Source organism: Nycticebus coucang, chromosome 18 (genome assembly GCF_027406575.1).
Source record: "Nycticebus coucang isolate mNycCou1 chromosome 18, mNycCou1.pri, whole genome shotgun sequence".
Taxonomy (NCBI): Eukaryota; Metazoa; Chordata; class Mammalia; order Primates; family Lorisidae; genus Nycticebus; species Nycticebus coucang.
This window is the reverse complement of record NC_069797.1, coordinates 44,398,820-44,417,010: the sequence shown is the minus strand read 5'-3', so window position 1 is coordinate 44,417,010 and position 18,191 is coordinate 44,398,820. Positions and strand designations below refer to the sequence as shown.

General features: G+C 49.6%; 1 protein-coding gene across 4 annotated transcripts in view; it reads right to left on the bottom strand.

Moving 5' to 3' along the window:
• CUEDC1 (CUE domain containing 1) overlaps nt 1–18,191 on the bottom strand; it is an 87,102-nt gene that overhangs the window by 19,715 nt on the left and 49,196 nt on the right. Inside the window, exon 1 of one of the 4 annotated variants that reach the window (XM_053567671.1) lies at nt 267–722. The exons of the other annotated variants lie outside the window; for them this stretch is intronic. Coding sequence (XP_053423646.1) covers nt 267–337 — 71 coding nt within the window. The 5' untranslated portion in view covers nt 338–722. Of the gene's footprint in view, nt 1–266; nt 723–18,191 lie in introns of those variants that run through there. 4 annotated transcript variants of the gene reach the window in all.

The window sequence follows — 18,191 nt, the reverse complement described above, 5'->3', positions numbered from 1 at the left end:
CTCTCCAGCTGAGGTAATTAAGCAGCCACAGTTCTTCACTAACACGTGAGAGCCACCAGTTAGCAGGGCTTGCTCTGAGCCAGGTGCCATCCTATCCTCAGTGCTCTATATGGGCTAGCTCATGACAACACTACAAGTTAGGTGCTATCTCCATTAGGCCAATGGAAAAACTGAAACATAGATACTAAGGAAGTGGAAGAACTGAGATTTGAATCTGGGACATGGCCCCTGAACCTCTACATGTACTTTCAAGGACCCCAGAAGACCTGACTGGGGTAGCAGGGACTTTGTCCTGTCTCTCTGGTCTCCAGTCACATGCAGTCCCTGATTGCCACATCTTCCTCCATCACTGCCCCACATTGAGGTCCTGCTACCAGGACATCCACCTTCTGCAGAGTTCCACTGAATCCTGGAACAGCTGTGCTGAAAGAAACAAGACTCCCCAGGGCCACCAGGTGCTTTCAACCTGAGAGAGGAGCATGGTTTCCATCCTTGGAGAGCCCCACGCTGATAGGGAAGGCCCAGTTCCCACTTTTGGAGAACTCCTATCAGGCCCTAAAAATCAGTCCACTTCCCTGAGAAGCACCAGCCAGCCCAACAGAGAGAAGCAGAGGGACTCTGGGCCGCTGTCAATCCCTGGAGGTTCATTTTTCTTACCTGATGGCAGGCTGACATGTTTTGTTTATATCAGAAGCACATTTTTTTTTTTTTTTTTTTTGTGGTTTTTGGCCGGGGCTGGGTTTGAACCCGCCACCTCTGGCATATGGGACCGGCGCCCTACTCCTTGAGCCACAGGCGCCGCCCAGCACATATATTTTTATGGAACACTCACTGTCCTCACACATTAAAAAAAAAAAACCTAGAAGTTTCTTCTCAAAGATGTCTTGAGAAATCATCTGTATCATAAATTCTGTGCTTATCCAGTGTCGGCACAGTGTGCTTGAGACCATGTATGGACGAGACTGAAAATCAAGCACAATTAGGGATTTAAATTGCAACAGAAAACCATCCAGCCGACTCAGAACCTCAGACTTGTAAATCATGGCCATGGTCGCATTTCTGTTAGGGCTAACAACTGAGTAGAATGTGTCTAAAACATCAAGTTCTGACTTTCTCATGCTTACTTCAAGATTTAAAGTAATTTTGTTAATTGTGGAAAAGTGGCATCTTTATTTTAAGGGACTATTCCATCAAAGGATATTCTTAAGTCTGATGAAACAGGTGCAAACTTGTTTTCCCTTTTCTAGGACTTGGGGTCACAATCTTAACAGCTGATAGAGAAACGTTCCCATGAGTGAATCAATGTGATTTTCCTCTTCTACCCATGAGAAAATGTGTTTGCGCTCTGCTGTGTCTACATCTAAATAGTTTTTCTTTGCATATACTGCCATATGTATGAATTTATTTTGTTTAAATGTGATAAACCATAAATTCTACTCTGTGGCTAGTTTTTCCATTTAATGCTATACTGGGGCCATCTTCCCACGTCCAAACATACAGATCTATTTCATGCATTATTTTCAGGGCCAGAGTAGTATTCTGTTGACTGAGTGAAGTGTGACTTCTCATCCAACTCCCTCTACCCCATCTCTTCCCAGATAAGCCAGTCAGAGCCCAGAGAGGCCAAAGCCATTTCACAAGGAGACACAGAGGATCAATGCAAATGATTAGTCCAAGAATTCTGTTATGAGAATGAACACAGGAAGGTAGCAAAGCTTCTCACAGCTGGCTTTAGACATCCCAGCCCCACACACCCACACCTCCTACCAACCCCCACATGTCATGAGATTGGAAGATGCTGCTCTGTAGAAATGCTGTCCATCCTAGGGCTACACCCAGATAGCTGCCTCTTTCCTAGACTCCGGGGCCATACCTTGCATCCTCTAATCCAGACCTAGGAGCAGGAGGCCCCAGAAACCAATGCCCTGAGCTGTTGTCTGTGGCCATAGTGTTATCACACACAGGAGTCAGTGACTTGTGCTAAGGCCCTCTGGAGTAAAGCCACCATCTGCTTGTCCGGTAATTTAGCAAGAGAGATGGTGGGACCTGGCTCCTGCATTGTCAAAGGCAATCCCTTCCAGAAAGATGCCAGTGATTGGTCCATGCCCAGGGGAGGAAAAAGGAAGATGGCAGGCCTATATTTTCCCCATTAACAGCCCTCCGGACAGGTACCCTGGGCTTAGGGACTCTCTGAGTGTTGAGAAGCACAGTAAGTGTGCACTGATTCAGACTCTGGCTATAATTCTGCTCTGCCACTCCCCAGCTGGGATAAATGTCCTCTCCTCTCTGTGGTCCAATGCCCTCAGCTGTTCCTACACCTTATGGGGCTTCAATGGGAATGAAGCCAAGATAATCTTCAGCAGAGTGCTTAGAATGTGGCTGGTTGCATTCTTCTTGTTACTGCCCCAGAGGCTGGTGAAGAGCCAGGGGCAGTGGGTAAACTGGCCATGCTGCCCCACGGGGGGGGGGGGATCTAGAGAGGTCTTCTCCACATTGGGGTGTTAAGCCCCAGGATTCCTTTAGACCCCTGGAAGAAAATACTGACCCTTACAGCCTAGGGGAAGGCCAGGCTGGCCTGGGCAGATGAGGACAGGTAGCTCAAGAAGCCTCTTCCATCTACCCCAGGCAAAGCCTTGAAAAATCTCCAAGTCTCCTTTTGTGTGTGAGCCATGACAAGTAAATGGCTGACAACTCTAATGCAGCCCCCTACCCCACCCCACATCACAAATGAAGAGATTGAAATCCAAGACTAGCAGGGAGTTGCCCAAGGACACACAGGGAGTAAAGACAACGCCTAGACTTTTCCATCAAAGGGCGGTTCTGTTGATGATGAGAAAGCGGCTTAGAAACAGTAATGGGGAAACAGAACATGAGTTACTGAAATACCAGTTTCTACAGGACTCTATAAGGACTCAGGGACTCCCAAAAGCCAAGCCGACTACAATTAACACCAGGTGGGGCTGTGAGGACCCAAATTCTCAAGAGACTCCTCCCCTCTCCCTCTTGCTAAGTTCAAGGGCGGAGTCTGAGACCAGGGCTAGAGAGGCTTGGAGTAGGGAGGACTGTCCTCAGAGTTAGAGTTAACCATGTCAGTCTGCCCTTTGCAAGCAGCACTGCTCAAAGGAAAAACAATGTGAAAGGGCGGTGCCTGTGGCTCAAAGGGGTAGGGCGCTGGCCCCATATGCTGGAGGTGGTGGGTTCAAACCCAGCCCTGGCCAAAAACTGCAAAAAAAAAGAAAAACAATGTAGAAGAATTAAGGCAAGCAAGTGACAAGTTTATGAGCTTGTGCCAGGGGCTTTCGCATTTAATTTTTTTTAAATTTATGTTTCTTCTTGCTTAGTTTATTTTTAGTCACTCCTCAGGATCTTATGATCTCACATATATCGTTTCTTTTCCTGCATTTTTTTTTTTTTTTTTTCAGTTTTTTGCCGGGGCTGGTTTTGAACCACAGAGAAGCCTATGGGGCTGGCACCCTACTCCTTGAGCCACAGGTGCTGCCCTCACATTTAATTTTTATTACAACTCTCATGAGATACATAGTTGTTATTATCTCCACTTTATAGCTGTGGGAAGTGGTTCAGAAAAGTTAGGTAACATGCCCAAAGTCACACAGCCAGCATGTAGAGAGGCCAGAATTAAGAACTCACTTCCTAAGAACCAAAAATGCCAATCAGGGCTTACAGGGCTAAGAGCCAAGGACCTGAGAAATTCAGCCATGTGTGCCCCATGCTCACAACACTGGCATAGCCTGGAGGAAATTTCAGCAGAGGAAACATGGCCCAGACAGCACAGGGAGAGGTCTGTTGGCGCTGCCCCGAGCTGGCTCTGTGACCTTCAAGAAACCACACCACCTCTCTGAACCACAGCTACTGAGCATTGGCTGGGAAAGATAGGGAGATAATCCTGATCAGCTTCTGAAAAAAGAAGTGAATCAACCTGCTGAGGCCGTTAGACTTCTTGGGACTGACTCACAGGCTCTCCTGAACTCATGATTGCTGGTAACCTGGGGACCAGGAAGCCTAAGTCCCACACCTGTCTTCCCTCAGTTCCTGGGGAGCCAGGCCCGAATGGACCTCCACATCTTCTGTAAAGGAATCCAGGCCTGGCAGGGCGGCAAACAGCCAACCTCCACTCCCAGTGAAAGTACAAGCCAAGATCTGAGTCACTCCTAGCCTGGCCCAGGGAGGTGGGCAAACCGCCATAGCCTGGCCTTATCCAAGGTCATCCCAGCCAGCCTTCTGTCTTAAGAGGGTCTGTCCATCAAGGCTAGGGAGGGTCTCCACGGTGGATGTGAGAGCCTGGGAGCCACAGTTCTGGTTCACTTTCTTTTTTTTTCTTTTCTTTGCTTTCTTTCTTTCTTTTTTTTTGAGACAGAGTCTCACTATGTCACCCTCAGTAGAGTACTGTGTTGTCACAGTTCACAGCAACCTCAACTCTTGGGCTTAAGTGATTCTCTTGCCTAAGCCTCCCAAGTAGCTGGGAGTACAGGTGCCCACCACAATGCCCAGCTATTTTGTTGTTGTTGTCATTGTTTTGCAGGCCCAGGCCAGGTTTGAATCCACCAGCCCCAATACATGTGGCCAGCGCCCTAACCACTGAGCTACAGGTGCCAAGCCCTGGTTCACTTTCTGACTCTGGCAAGGTTGTGTGACTTGGGAAAATTATTCCACTTTCTTAAGCATTCACAGAAGTCGGAGCATCAGATAAATATGGGAGCCAGAACTCAGTATGCAGATGGTATCTAAAGCCATGGGACTGGGTAAGATCACTCAGGGAGTGAGCATCTCCTGGGAAAAGACCCAAGTCCTGTGCCCCAAAGTGTCACCTTGAGTAGGGACCAGAGAGGAAACCCACCCTTACCCTCCCAGTGTTCCCTGACCCTTTACACTGCTTTGTCCTCTTGAAAGAGACCACTTCAGAGTTATATATTTAATTGTCATTGACCATCTTCTCTACCAGAAGGTGAGCTCCCTGGGAGCAGGGTCTTTCCTGTAGCCACCGTGGTATCCCAAGGCCTAACACTGTGCCTGGTGCTGTGGAGAGATATTTGTTAAGTGGATAAGAAGGGAAGGAAAGATAAAGAGCACAGACCCGGGTTTTCTCCCTTCCTTTCCTGCTCTGGCTCACGGCATGGTGGGAGCCTTTATCTTCTACATTCTCATTTATTCTTCACAACAAACCTACAAGATATATAGGGGCATGATTATATCGTTTCACAGATGAAGTGACTATGGCCAAGTCATGGTGACATGACTAAGGTCCCACGAGCCTCCTGCTGCCTGGCCTGAGAGCCTCCTCCCTGGCATACCAGGCTGATAGCAGGCTGGTCATCCCCTTTCCAAGCCAGTATCAGCTCCAGGGCAGGAGGTGCACCCCACCCAGATCTGACTTGACCTTCCACTCTGTCCCCTAGGACCACCAGGGCCCAACCCTGGAAGATGGGGTTAGAACAAGAGGACTCAGGAGGAGGCATGGGGCTGGCAGCACAGAGGTCCCAACTGCCAGCATTTTCCTGAGCCTACCCAGGGGGCCATTCTTCTGGAAGTGGGTGGGACTACCTCAAACCATCCTGTCTCTGCACATCCCAGGCTCAGCTCCCTTCTCTGAAAATCACCAAGGGGTGGACCCCAGATCTTATGATCCATCTTCTATGGCTGTGATCCCTGCTTGTAGAAGGGATTCACTACTTGTCTGAGATCTGGGCCCAGCCCAGTAATCCATCCAGGTGTTATTGTCCTGCAGAACTCATGCAGCCTCAGAACCCTTTGCCACACAGCACCCTGGGCAAGTCACTACCAAGTGATTAAAATTTCCATGCAAGATACAAGCTGCCTGCCAGCCTTCTCATTTCCCGCATGGGAGACTAGGTTCGGGCTTACTTTGTCTCATCAGGAATACAGGCTGCAAAAGCCAGCGGGGCCAGAATGAGGTCATATGACCCTGGGAGGCTTGTGTAACCATGGCTAAGTCGTGGGGAAACCTCAAGTGGGTAATGGCAGTGTTAATGGAGAGGCCTCTGGGCCCGGGCAGCTGCATCCTCCGCCAATTGTCACCTCAGACGCGCGATGGGGGCAGGGTGCAGGGAAGTCTGCCGAGCTTCTTGGCTTCAGAGCTGAAGAGGCCCCAAAAGGGGGGAAAAGGAAGGGAGTAGGGAGAAAAGCAAGAGGCAGAGAGAGGCTCTCAGAGTGTGCAAGAGGCAGAGAGAGGCTCTCAGAGTGTGTGTGTGTGTGTGTGTGTGTGTGTGTGTGTCCGCGCCCAGCAGGGAGGCGGAGAGGAGGAAGCCCTGACAGAGATGCCTTGTCCTCCTCCCCTGCACAGGCTTGTTTTCTTCCCAAGCTATTAATGTCACTGCAGCTTCAAAAGCCCGGTGACCTTTAAATGCTGAGCCTCCTGCTCCTGCCCAAGGCGCGGAAACGGCTTAATGGAAACCCGACCCAGCTGGCCACAGCTGCTGGGGCTCCAACAAAGCCAGCCTCATTCCCGAAGCCAGCCCCACGGAGCTGCCTGGCAGCCACACCTGTGCCCACCCCCAACCCCCAGAGGCCAGGAAGGGCAAAGAGGACCTGGGGGCACAGCCATTGGAGAAGAGAGGCTGGGCAGGCTGGACCTGAGGGGAGGAGGAGAAGGAAGAACAGGGGAGAGACGGACAACTCTGCCAAGCCCTCCTGTGACCTTGGATTGGCCCCTCTCTTCTATGCAGTCTCCTCTCTTTTTTATCTGTAAATCACGAAGATTTGCTGAAAGGACTCCTAAAGCACTTTTCTGGGAAGAAGGGTTGCAAGAAGCCCTACAAACACCCAGAGAAGCAGGACACCTAGTTTCCATGCCCACCTGGCAGGACGGCTGGCAGGGGTGAGGCCAAGGGCAGCACCTGCCTTCTCAAGGCTACGGTATGCAGCTGTTTAGGCTGTGCACTGCACAATTCCTGGACCACCGCCACCCCCGATCATTTAGTCAGACCTGTAAGGCCAGGAGATCCTAAACAAAACCAATTTTTAATCTTTAAAAATCTGAAAAAGAAAAAAGAAGAGAAAAAAGAGGTTTTCCTAATTTTTCTCTTTTGCCTCAACACTTATGGCCAGGTCTGTAGCCAATGGGAGGTATGGGGCAGGGCCTTAGGGCAAGAGGTTTCAAAGGAGGTTAACAAGGTCTTCCACCAGGGACAAATTGCCCCAAGCCTCAGTCCTAAGGACACCATCATTCACCTCTGATCCTGAGGCCCAAATATCTACAGGGCTGCCATAAAAGGTGCCATTGAGAAGCCAACTCTGCCTTCCAGTTGAAAAGTTCCAAGCTGAAGCTCCTCAGGCATGAGTAACATGCCGTTTGTCTGGTCCATCTTGGCAGTACAATAGCAATAACAGCAGAATGATAATCAACACCACTCCCGCCCGCTTTCTCACCTGCTAGCCACTATCCCAAGCGCTTTGTCCATGTTAACACTTCTCATCCTCTCTGTAGCCCTTTGAAGTACATATGCATTACTACTGTTCTTTCCACTTTATTGACAGAAAAATTGGGCCCAGAAGAGTTGAGTTCAAGGTCACACAGACAAGTGACCAAGTTGAAATTTGAACCTGGAAGGTTTTGACCACCATTCCGTATTCCCTGGAGCCAAGAACAGAGAGCCAGGCACTTGGCAAGAACTCAAGAACTATGAGTTAAATTGAATTCTAAAGGGCAGGAGTTGCCCCTGGGGAGGCCGGGACTGCTTCTGGAGGTAGAAGGGATGTTGTTCAAGCCCAGGAAGCAAAGGAGAAGGAATCTGCAGGTAAAGCCTCATCCAGAAGCCCAAACACAACTGTGGCAGTTTCCTTATAAAAACCTTTTCCTCACCTCATCAAAGTTGTCAAGTTGCCTGAGCAACCAACTGTTTTTCCACTACTACCTGGTTGGGGACTATTTCCACAATAATCCCCTCCTCCATCAACAAATGCCACAGCTTAGCCAAGACACTCAACCCAGGGGCCTAGAGGGAGATCAGACCTCAGTGGATGAAGGGAGTGCTGCTTCCCAATGTCACTCCCCGCCAAGGTCTCACAGCTCTGAGGAGCCCCACTGGGCTTGCAGGAATGTGTGTGTACCTGGGACCAAGGAAAATGGCCCAAACTGGAGGAAGGGGGCCCCTGGCAGCTAGGTGCAGGGCTGTATAGGGAAGCTGGGCTGGCTCCAGGCATGAGCTCATGCTGACCCAGGCCCAGCTTCTTGGGAAAGAAGAGCCAACTGCCTCTTCCTGGGCCTCTCCTACCGGCAATTGGGCTGAAGACTCCTTCACAGGCTAGGCCCTCATGGTCTGGGGCTAAGCCCTGAACTCTGGACAGCATCAGGAGACATCTTTGGACCCCTGGGACAAGTTGAAGTCAATGCCCCACAATTTAGCATTTGAGCATACCCAGGGAATCTAGGTCACAGAACCAAGATGAGGGAGGTGCTCAAGATGGCAGAGGAGGGTTCTGGGAACACAAGTCCCACCCCCTGCCCTGTCCCCACAGTAAGACACCCTTTGCATCCAGCCACTGATTCATGGATTCCATTTCTATTAAATTTACCTACAGATATATGTATTTGCACATGTGCCCAGTATATATGCATAAGGATGTTCCTTGTAATAATGTAACAGCAGAGGACTGGAAACATTCCAAACATCTACCAACAGGCTGGTGAACTTCTGGTACAATATCATAATCTCTCTCTCTCTCTCTCTCTATATATATATATATATATATACACACGCACATATACACATACATACATATATATGTACATTGTTGGATGCTATTCAACAATAAACAAAATGAGGCATTTCAGTATATCCTTTTTTTTTTTTTTTTGAGACAAGAGTCTCACTCTATCGCCTGGGTTAGAATGCCATGGCATCACAGCTCACAGCAACCTCAAATGCCTGGGTTCAAGGGATCCTCTTGCCTCAGTCTCTGAATAACTGGGACTACAGGCACCCTCCACAATGCCCAGCTAGTTTTTCTATTGTTAGTAGAGATGGGGTCTTACTCTTGCTCAGACTGGTCTCAAACTCCGGAGCTCAGGCAATCAACCTGCCTTGGCCTCCCAGAGTGCTAGGATTACAGGTGTGAGCCACTGTGCCCAGCTCAATATATCTCTTTATGTCTGAGACCTAAGGGAACAATCAAGTATAGTCACAGCACTACAGTGCATGATGGGGCGGGGGATGTATTTCTGTGTGTGGAAAGGGAGAGAAAGCACTCGGAGAGGATTCCCAAGAAACTGAAAATATAGGTTGAGTTCTCTGGGGAGAATTTTGTCATAAGAGACAGACCAGGGAAACTTTTCCACTGTAAATTCTTATATGTCTTTTAAATTTTGATTCATGTTCACTTATTAATTAATTAATTTTTTTGGAGACAGAGTCTCACTTTGTTGCCCTCGGTAGAGTGCTGTGGCGTCACAGCTGACAGCAACCTCCAACTCTCGGGCTTAAGCGATTCTCTTGCCTCAGCCTCCCGAGTAGCTGGGACCACAGGCATCCACCACAACACCTGGCTATCATTTATTAATTTAAAAATAACCTATGAAGAACATTAAAGTAAAGGCATTACCAGTGATTTTATGTTTGTTTGCATTCTCTGCAGTGGGCATCAGATATTTTTTAATATTATAGTACATATCTATAAGCACTTGCAAGGTACGTGTATTTTGTATGCATGATTTTCACCAAATTCCCACAGGAAAGCAATTATTATACCCATCTTACAGATATGGAAACTAAGGCTCAGAAAGGCTAAATAAGTAAGCCTACATAGTCAGTGGCAGAGCCAAATCTGAGTCCAAAGAGTCTGGACCCAGAGTCCATGTTCTTCTTCTTCTTTCTTTCTTTTTTTTGAGAAAGAGTCTCACTTTGTTGCCTCAGTAGAGTGCCATGGCATCATAGTTCAGCGACCTCAAACTCCTGGGTTCAGGTGATCCTCTTGCCTCAGCCTCTCAAGTAGCTGGGACTACAGGCGCACAAGGCCAAGCTAGTTTTTTCCCATTTTTAGTAGAGACAGCCTAGAGTGCTAGGATTACAGACATGAGCCACCATGCCTGGCCCAGGGTCCCTGTTCTTTCTAACCTCCTCCTATACTATGCCTCTAATTAAAACAAAACAAAATTTTTAGAAAAGTGATGAAAGAAAAAAAATCTTCTTTTTTTTTTTTTGAAACAAACTTTCAAGCTGTAGCCCTGAGTAGAGTGCTATGGAGGTGTCATAGCTCATAGCAACCTCTAACTCCTGGGCTCAAGCAATCCTCTTGCCTTCATTTTTCTACTTTTAGTAGAGAGGGGGGTCTTGCTGTTGCTCAGGCTGGTCTCAAACTCATGAGCTCAAGCTATCCACCTGCCTCGGCTTCCCAGAGTGCTAGGATTTCAAGTGTGAGCCACCATGCCAGCCCAGAAAAAAAACAATCTTAAGAAGAGAGCAAACCACTGAGCCTCCAGGGCGTGAAAGCCTCTTCCTCCTTAGAATCCCAGCCTAGAGTGTCCTGCTGTGGTTAACCTAGTCCTGTCTCAGCGTATCCTCAGGCCCTGGTCAGGGACCCACTTGCCTCCTGCTGTGGCACAGGGGAGGAGTGAAGCTGAGTGGGCAAGGAGATGGCCCATGCCCCACAGCTGTTTCAGAGGTAGGACTATGGTGTGGCGGCCCACTGGGGCACAGCAGGGCTGGGGTTTTGGCCAGGAAGCTCCTAATGTTGTGGAAAACAAAAGTTGGTGTCTCCGGTGCTGAGTCTGGGGCAAGAGGTTGCACTGCAGAGCATCAGGAGTGGGGCAGAGCCAGGCGGAGCTTAGCCTGTGTCCCAATCCTGCAGCTTACTGAGCCAGTAGCACAGCAACACAACTCTGAGGGAGTTTCCATTTCTGTTAAGACGGGGATATCTACACCTTCTCAGAAGGGGTTCTGGGGGGATTCATGGTGGTGGGCCTGAGCCCCTACATAGGACTTTCTCTGTCAGGGCCAGCCATTGGTGAAGACAGCCCTGGACCATTCATACCCTAAGGCTGAGCCCAGAGCTGGCCCAGGAGTCAGGCCTGGGGATATGATGGGGGAGGGAGGTGGGGGGCAAGCATGCAGCACAAAGGTCTCCCCTCTTGGGCCTCCAGGACCTCAACCTGGGTGGCCTAGGACATCCCAGAGGGAGAAGCAGGGAGCTGGACCAACAGCCCCTCTGCCCTATCCTGCCCCTACCCTGACCCCAGCTGAGCTTCCAAGAGGAGGAAAAGTGACTGGAGCATCACAGGGCCTCCCACTCCTACTGGGGAAAGGAGGGGCTCTGAAGCCCTGGGCAGCAGGAGCACAGGCAGAGGGCCTCTCAGAAATGCCTTCTCTGGCAGCTGAGGAATGCAGGCCAGAAGCAGGCGAAGAGGGACGGGTGCTTGGCCCATGGCTGAGCTTCAAAAGAGCAGGCAGCAGCTGTGGCTGAGAGGACCACCCCCCTCAGGCAGCCAGGACACCATCAGAAATTCCACCCTGAGTGAGAAGGCCCCAGCCCAGACAGCAGATGGAATTGTTTAGAGCCATAAACCCCCCAGCCACAGCCCCTCCCTGCCCAGCCTGTGTGGCAGAGCTCCCCTTCCACAGCTGGTGGTGCCCAGAGGCCAGCTGCCTGGTGTCCCCTCCCACCTGACGGCCTCACTCATCCACACCACGTGTCTACACACACACACTCTGTAGAGCTCCCACTATTAGGGAGGTAGGAGAAACCTTAGGTTCTCACTTCCAAGTGGTGCCTGTTGCCAAAGGTCACAGAGCCCAGTGGCCACAGCACTGGGATTTGAACCCAGATCAGGAGACACCTAGGCAATGCTCTCTCCCGATGTGAGCACACACACCAGCACACTCCAGCACACAGCTCACACACCCGTGTGTGCTAACAGGCTCCCACTCACTGCCACCCACACCAGCTCACTCAGGCTCATTCACTCTCACATGCCATAAGCTTGTCCTGGAGCCTTGTAGCCACAGGACACAGACACCCTCTTCAGGATTTTTCTTTTTTCTTTTTTTTTTTGTTTTTGTTTTTGAGACTGAGTCTCATTTTGTCACCTCAGTAGAGTGCCATGGCATCATAGTTCACAGTAACCTTAAACTCTTGGGCTCAATTGATTCTCTTTCCTCAGCCTCCCAAGTAGCTGGGACTACAGGTGCCCACCACCTTGCCCAGCTGTTTTTTTTAAGATGAGGTATCGCTCTGGCTCAGGACAGTTTCGAACTCATGAGCTCGGGAAATCCACGGGCCTTGGTCTCCCAAGATGCTAGGATTATAGGCATGAGCCACTGCACCCACAGGATTTTTCTTGAATGCCCCCATCCACTCTCGGCATTCAATCTGCTCTTTTCTTTTCTCAACTCTGAAACTGTGTGTTTTTAATGTTACACTTTTCTACACATATACACACACACACACACACACTCCTGCACACTAACAGCAACCTCCTTCCCACAGCCCACCCTGTAAGCCACTCCCTTCACTAGGCTGATGGCAGGGCCAGAGGCAGTCCTGAGATCCCTCTCTTTCTTCCCTGCATGTGCACCCAGAATGGTTTTTACAGCATTAGTGAGGTCAGGCTGACCTGACCTGCAGCAAAGCTGTCCAGAATCAGGAAGTGGCACACCCTGGCCAAGGCATGGCTTCCTGACTGCCTGCAGGCCCAGCTCCTGGAAGGGAGTTCGGCGAAGGGCCTCAGATCATCTGGGGCTGGTAGTCCTGCTCCTCAAATCTAACAGTCAGAGGAAGGGGACAGGAGCTCCTAGGGGTCTGACAACCAGCCTCCTTTGCCTCCAGAGGGCTTCAGTCTCTACTTCCAGAAAATGGAGAGCAACAGTCCCTGTGCCGTCTAATCTCCGAAATACCAGGATATGGGTGGGTCTGGGAGAGTGGGTCTGGGCACCACTGTTCTGGGTACCAATGAGGATGACTCCTCTGCAGAAGGGGTTGCTGCACCTCATTCCTCCAGGGCTGAAAGGACCTGTACCCTTTCTTTAGTTATAGAACCAGAACCCCTATCCTCCAGTGAAACCCTCAGCAGAGGTCTATTATAAAGACAGTAAACAGAAGCCCGCCCTCATCCATCCCCAGCAATTATGCATAATCAGAGAACCTACCACACACTGACTGCTAGGCAAAGGGTTTCTCGAGCATCAAGTCATCTAATCCTCTACAGTGTAGGACTGTAGATTACTACCTCCTATCAGCATCACAGCTATTGCACAGATAGGCACACTGAATCATGTGTCAAGTCTCCTGACACACCAGACTTACTTGCCACGGGTTTTACAGCCTGGGCTTAACCTCTCATGCTCTCATCTCCTGAGGTGATCGAATCTCTGTCTGTTACCCCCACTGCTATTGATGTGCCTTCCGGAAATGCAAATGTGTTTTTCTTATTAGTCGAAAAAGCAAATGCTCTTTGCACTATAGCATTGATATAGTGATACAAGTAGACACAGCAGTGCATCTCAGAGGGTGGACCACCTTCATCAGATGTCCCTGGGGTGTTTGCTAAGAACACATATTCTCCATCCCTTTACTGAATCACAGTATTTGGAGGTGTGGCCTGGGAATCTGCATGTTAATAGATCTTCCCAGTAAAGTGTGAGGACTGCTGCCTTGCAGGGTGATACAGTTTGAAGAACTGGATGCTGGTTTTAGCTCTGTCACTAACTAGCCAAGTTACCTTGGGCAAATCATTTTACCTCCTGGAACTTCAAGTTTCCATCTGGAAAATGGGCAGATAAGACTAAGTGATGCCCAAGATTCCCTTCACCCCTGATGTCCTCTGTTTCTGCTCTGAGTCCCCAGATGACCCATGGGTGTATGAACCAGATTTCACGGCTGTTTGGTCTCTGTAGCAGTCTACAAGGCAGACACTCATTACAAAGAGTTCCTGTCTGGCAAATTTAGGGAAACCTAGTTCTAGTCCCTAAACAAATGGTTCTTGGATTATCCATGCCCCCTCCCCAAACCCATGAACATCTGTTTCCTTCATTCCAACCCCAACCCTGAGCCAACCAGGACTCTGTAAACATTGGGGCTGCACACCTGGGCTTAGTCAACAGTCATCAAACAAAGCCCTGCCAAATCACCTCACCAGCCCAAACTTGCACCGGCTCTGTCTGCCAGGGGGAAGCACCCAGCCCAGGATGCACCGATGGTGCACTCCCCTCCTCCTGGCACAAATGGGGTGCAAGGTTATCCAGACTGAAAGGATGTAAGGAGCAGCCAGCAGAGGCAGGAACCTTCCAGAAGCAGCCAGACATTTCTCAGTCCCCTGGCTCCTTCAGTGATCACTATGACAACATAATGTATTCAACTAGTGCTCAAACACTGCTTGCTGGTGGCAGACATATGACTGACTCTTCCTTCACGGTCAATGAATCCTTGATAGTAGAGCTGTGGGATCACCAGACCCACCGCCCGGACGTTTGAGATGAATTCAGGTTCGCGCTGCCTTTGAGCGGGGAAAACCTGTGCGCATGAGCAGAACAGCTAATGAGAAAGGACTGCGGGAAAGGCAAGAATGAAAACCCAGCTCCCACGGGGGGCAGGGAAACGTCTGTGAATCGTAGGCAGGATCCGCTGATCCCAGTCACTTAAGAACCCCAAGACAGATCGTCCTCTCACTCTGACCATGCTGACTGCCCCAAATGACTGGGCTTTACATGTGCACAGCAGGTACCAGCTTACAACGCTGGAGGGAAGTCCACAAGCTCCTTTCACTGAGCCAGGCTCTAGGCTGGGCACACGTCCCACTGCAGAGGACCATGTCTGGCACTTTATCTACACAGCATCCTCATAACATCCTATTTGATAGAGACAATTATTTTGCAGATGAGGCAATTGAGGCACAGAGGATTTAAATTAATTTGTTCCAAGTTTCAAGGCCAGGGGTGGCCAGATCAGGATTCTGCCCCAAAGCCCATATTCCTAACCACTCACCACATTGTCACATCACTTACAAAACAAAAAAACAAAAAAACCTCTGCACCTCTGCATAGGGCAAAAAGGGAAACTGAGGCTCCAAAAGGGCTGGACACATGGGGTCAGCCTGGCCATCATCCCACCTCCAGCCATCTTGGAGTAGGAGAGAGGCAGCTGCTTTGAGTGTGTGGATGTGGTGGGCTGGCTGGGGAGCAGGGAGATGAAAACAAAACAGGGGAGCCCAGCTTAGAGCTGAGTAGGCCAGCCCCACCACACACCTCCTCTGCCACAGCAGTCCTGGGCCTGGAGGGGACCTCGCTCCGCTGCACCTCCAACAGGGCCTTCCGCTGCTCCAGGGTCTGGCCTTTCTTCAACTTGTATTTCCATCACAGCCACACCAAGCTACAGGCAGGGTGACTCAGGCCATGCAAGAGGAAGTGGCCACACTTGAAAATCATTAACATGCAGGGCCAAGCTGGGGGCCTTTGTTCTTGGGCAAGGACTGTAGCATTTCACTTTCAGGAAGGAGCTGGGAGGGTGGGGCAGGCTCAGAATTACACAACGCAAAGCACAGGCTCAGACACACACAGGTCCCATGTGGAAGTGTGCTTAAACAGGCCACCTGCAGAAAAGCACAGGCCAACCCACAGCCCCACACACGGCAGGTCCACAGAGAGGGAACAAGCTGGCTCATAACTGTTTTTTATTTTTTTAATTTCTTTTTCTGAGACAGAGTCTCACTCTGTCACCCTGGGGTAGAATGCCGTGACATTATCATAGCTCACAGCAACCTCAAACTCTTGGGTTCAAGAGATACTCTTGTCTGAGCCTCCTGAGTAGGTGGGACTACAGACACCTGGCACAGTGCCGAGCTAGTTTTTCTATTTTTAGTAGAGATGGGAGCTTGCTCTTGCTCAGACTGGTCTGGAACTCCTGAGCTCAGGCGGATCTAACCCCCTCAGCCTTCCAGAGTGCTAGGATTACAGGCGTGAGCCATTGCACCTGGCCCATCACTGCTTTTTAAATTAGAAAGGGCTTCCAATGGGGATAAACTGGGGGCATTCTGGTCAAAATCTTCCAAGTCAGGGAAACCAAGCAAAGGAAAGAGGCGAAAAGGCAGGTGGCAGAAGAAGGGAAGGGCCGCATGCAGGCCAGTGGACCACAATTGGCAGCCCTATGTCCAGGAGAGATGGATGACTCCCCCCCACCTCAGCTGACAGGGGGCAGTCCCAGCTCTAGGAAGGTTGCTTTCCTGCAACCCCTTTGCCAAAAGATGGCGTCCTTCCTCCAACAGAGTAGGTGTCCTGTCCCCTGCCCCTGTGTCCCCCAGATGAGGAAAATACCCATAACCATCCCCATGGGCACCCCAGCAGCCAGAAACACTGTCGAGGGCAAACTTTCAGGGCTGCAGCTGCTCTCTGGAAGAGTCCCACCTCAGCCACCAGGAGTGGTGAAAAAGGCTGGGAAGTCAATCAGTTAATTCAGGATGCGAGAGATGAAGGCTGAAGGCGCAGAAGGTGAGAAGGAGGGAAGGGAATATGGTGACCAGGGCAGAAAAGTCATCCAGCAAGAAAACATCTGTTTCCAAAAATGTAATGCAAACAATAATAAAACAGGCTTTGCGTGAGCCCTGTAAGCCCTTGGACCCAAGACTGTCCCTAGATCCCAGGGGATGGCTCTGCTCCCGACCCCACCTTGCAGGGGCTGTCAAGAGACTAAGATTTTACTCTGCTTCCCTCCTGCACCTCATTAGAGCTTAACCTCCAGGTCTTCAAAGAAATGAGGAGAAATGGGACTCTTGTCCTTTGGCAATTACAAAGTAAAAAGCTCTCTGGGGAACTGCCCTCCTTTGAGGGGGGACTCCTCTCAGACCCACAGACACCCCCTGGCCTCATTCCCACCCTCTCTGGCTCTGCTGGGGTGGCAGCAACAGAGGTGGTATGGTTGGGGAAGCTGCCGGCTCCATCCCTCCACCCACATTTGCAGGCAGGGGCAGGCCACCCAGCCGGTCCAGTTTACCCCCCTCAAAGCCGCTCTGTTTGTAAAGGGCTTTTGGGGACAGGAAGCAATAAACAGAGTCAAGCGGGCCAAGATACAGGGGCTGATTAAGCAGTTTATGGATTTTCCAGGCCTCTTTGTACTCTCCCACCAGCTGCCTGGGGCTCTGCAGAAAAAGGTGCTGGCCACCGAAAGACCGGCTGGTCTCTGGCTTTACCGGTGGCCTTCTGCCAGACTTTCCCAAGGCCTTGAGGTGACTCTATGCTTTGAGGACCCCTCAAGCCACCAAGGAAGAACACTGTACCCGTTGCTTCTAGAGCCAAGCCAGGTAATGGCTATAGCTCCTCTCTCTCTCTCACACACACACACACACACTCTAGTCTGCTCCTAGCATCCAAGTCATTCCAGGGAAGGCTGGCTCCTGGTATTCCCAGAGGGGAGGGTGTGCCTGGCAACCTCCTGCTTGCTAAGGCCAGGTGGGTGGCCCACATTCCCAAGGAAGCTCCCAGCTCAGCTCAGTTTGGCTGCATTGGGAGCCACATGCAGCTGAGATCTTCAGGTGCTAACACGGAATCACATGAAAAAAACAAGTGGCAGGGCCCTGTGTGCACTGTACCATTTTTGTTGCAATGTCTGGATATGTGTTCTGTATCTGGACATACACCACACCCTGAGCACCAGTTACAAAGAGGCAAGTTGCACTGGGCGAGGGATTCTGTTCTTTACTTCTTGTATCTCGTGTCCTTTGGTGTTTTTACAACAAACATGCAGTATTTCTGCAGCTTAAAATTAAAACTTAAATAAAGTGCATTGTTGGTAAGAATGTTAAGCATTATGGCCACTGTGAAAAAACACCGTTGGATGGTTTCTCAAAAAGGTAAATACAGAATTACTGTAATATTAGTGATTCCAGAAGAAGTAGAAACAGGAACATTCATCATCACAGCATTATTCACAGTAGCCCACAGGTGTCCATCAGCAGATGAACGGATAAAGAAAAAAAATACATATATAGATAGAATTTCATCCTTTATTATCTATATAAAGATAAATATATTTTATCTATCAAATACAGAGAGAGAATTTCATCATATACATATATAAAGAATTTCATCTTTTATGTGGCTGAACAATAGTCTATTGTTGCAAATATATAAATATATAGACTATATATTAATATATAATAGACTATATATTATATATTATGGACTATATATTTATATAGTCTAATACAATATAATATATTATATTATATTAGACTA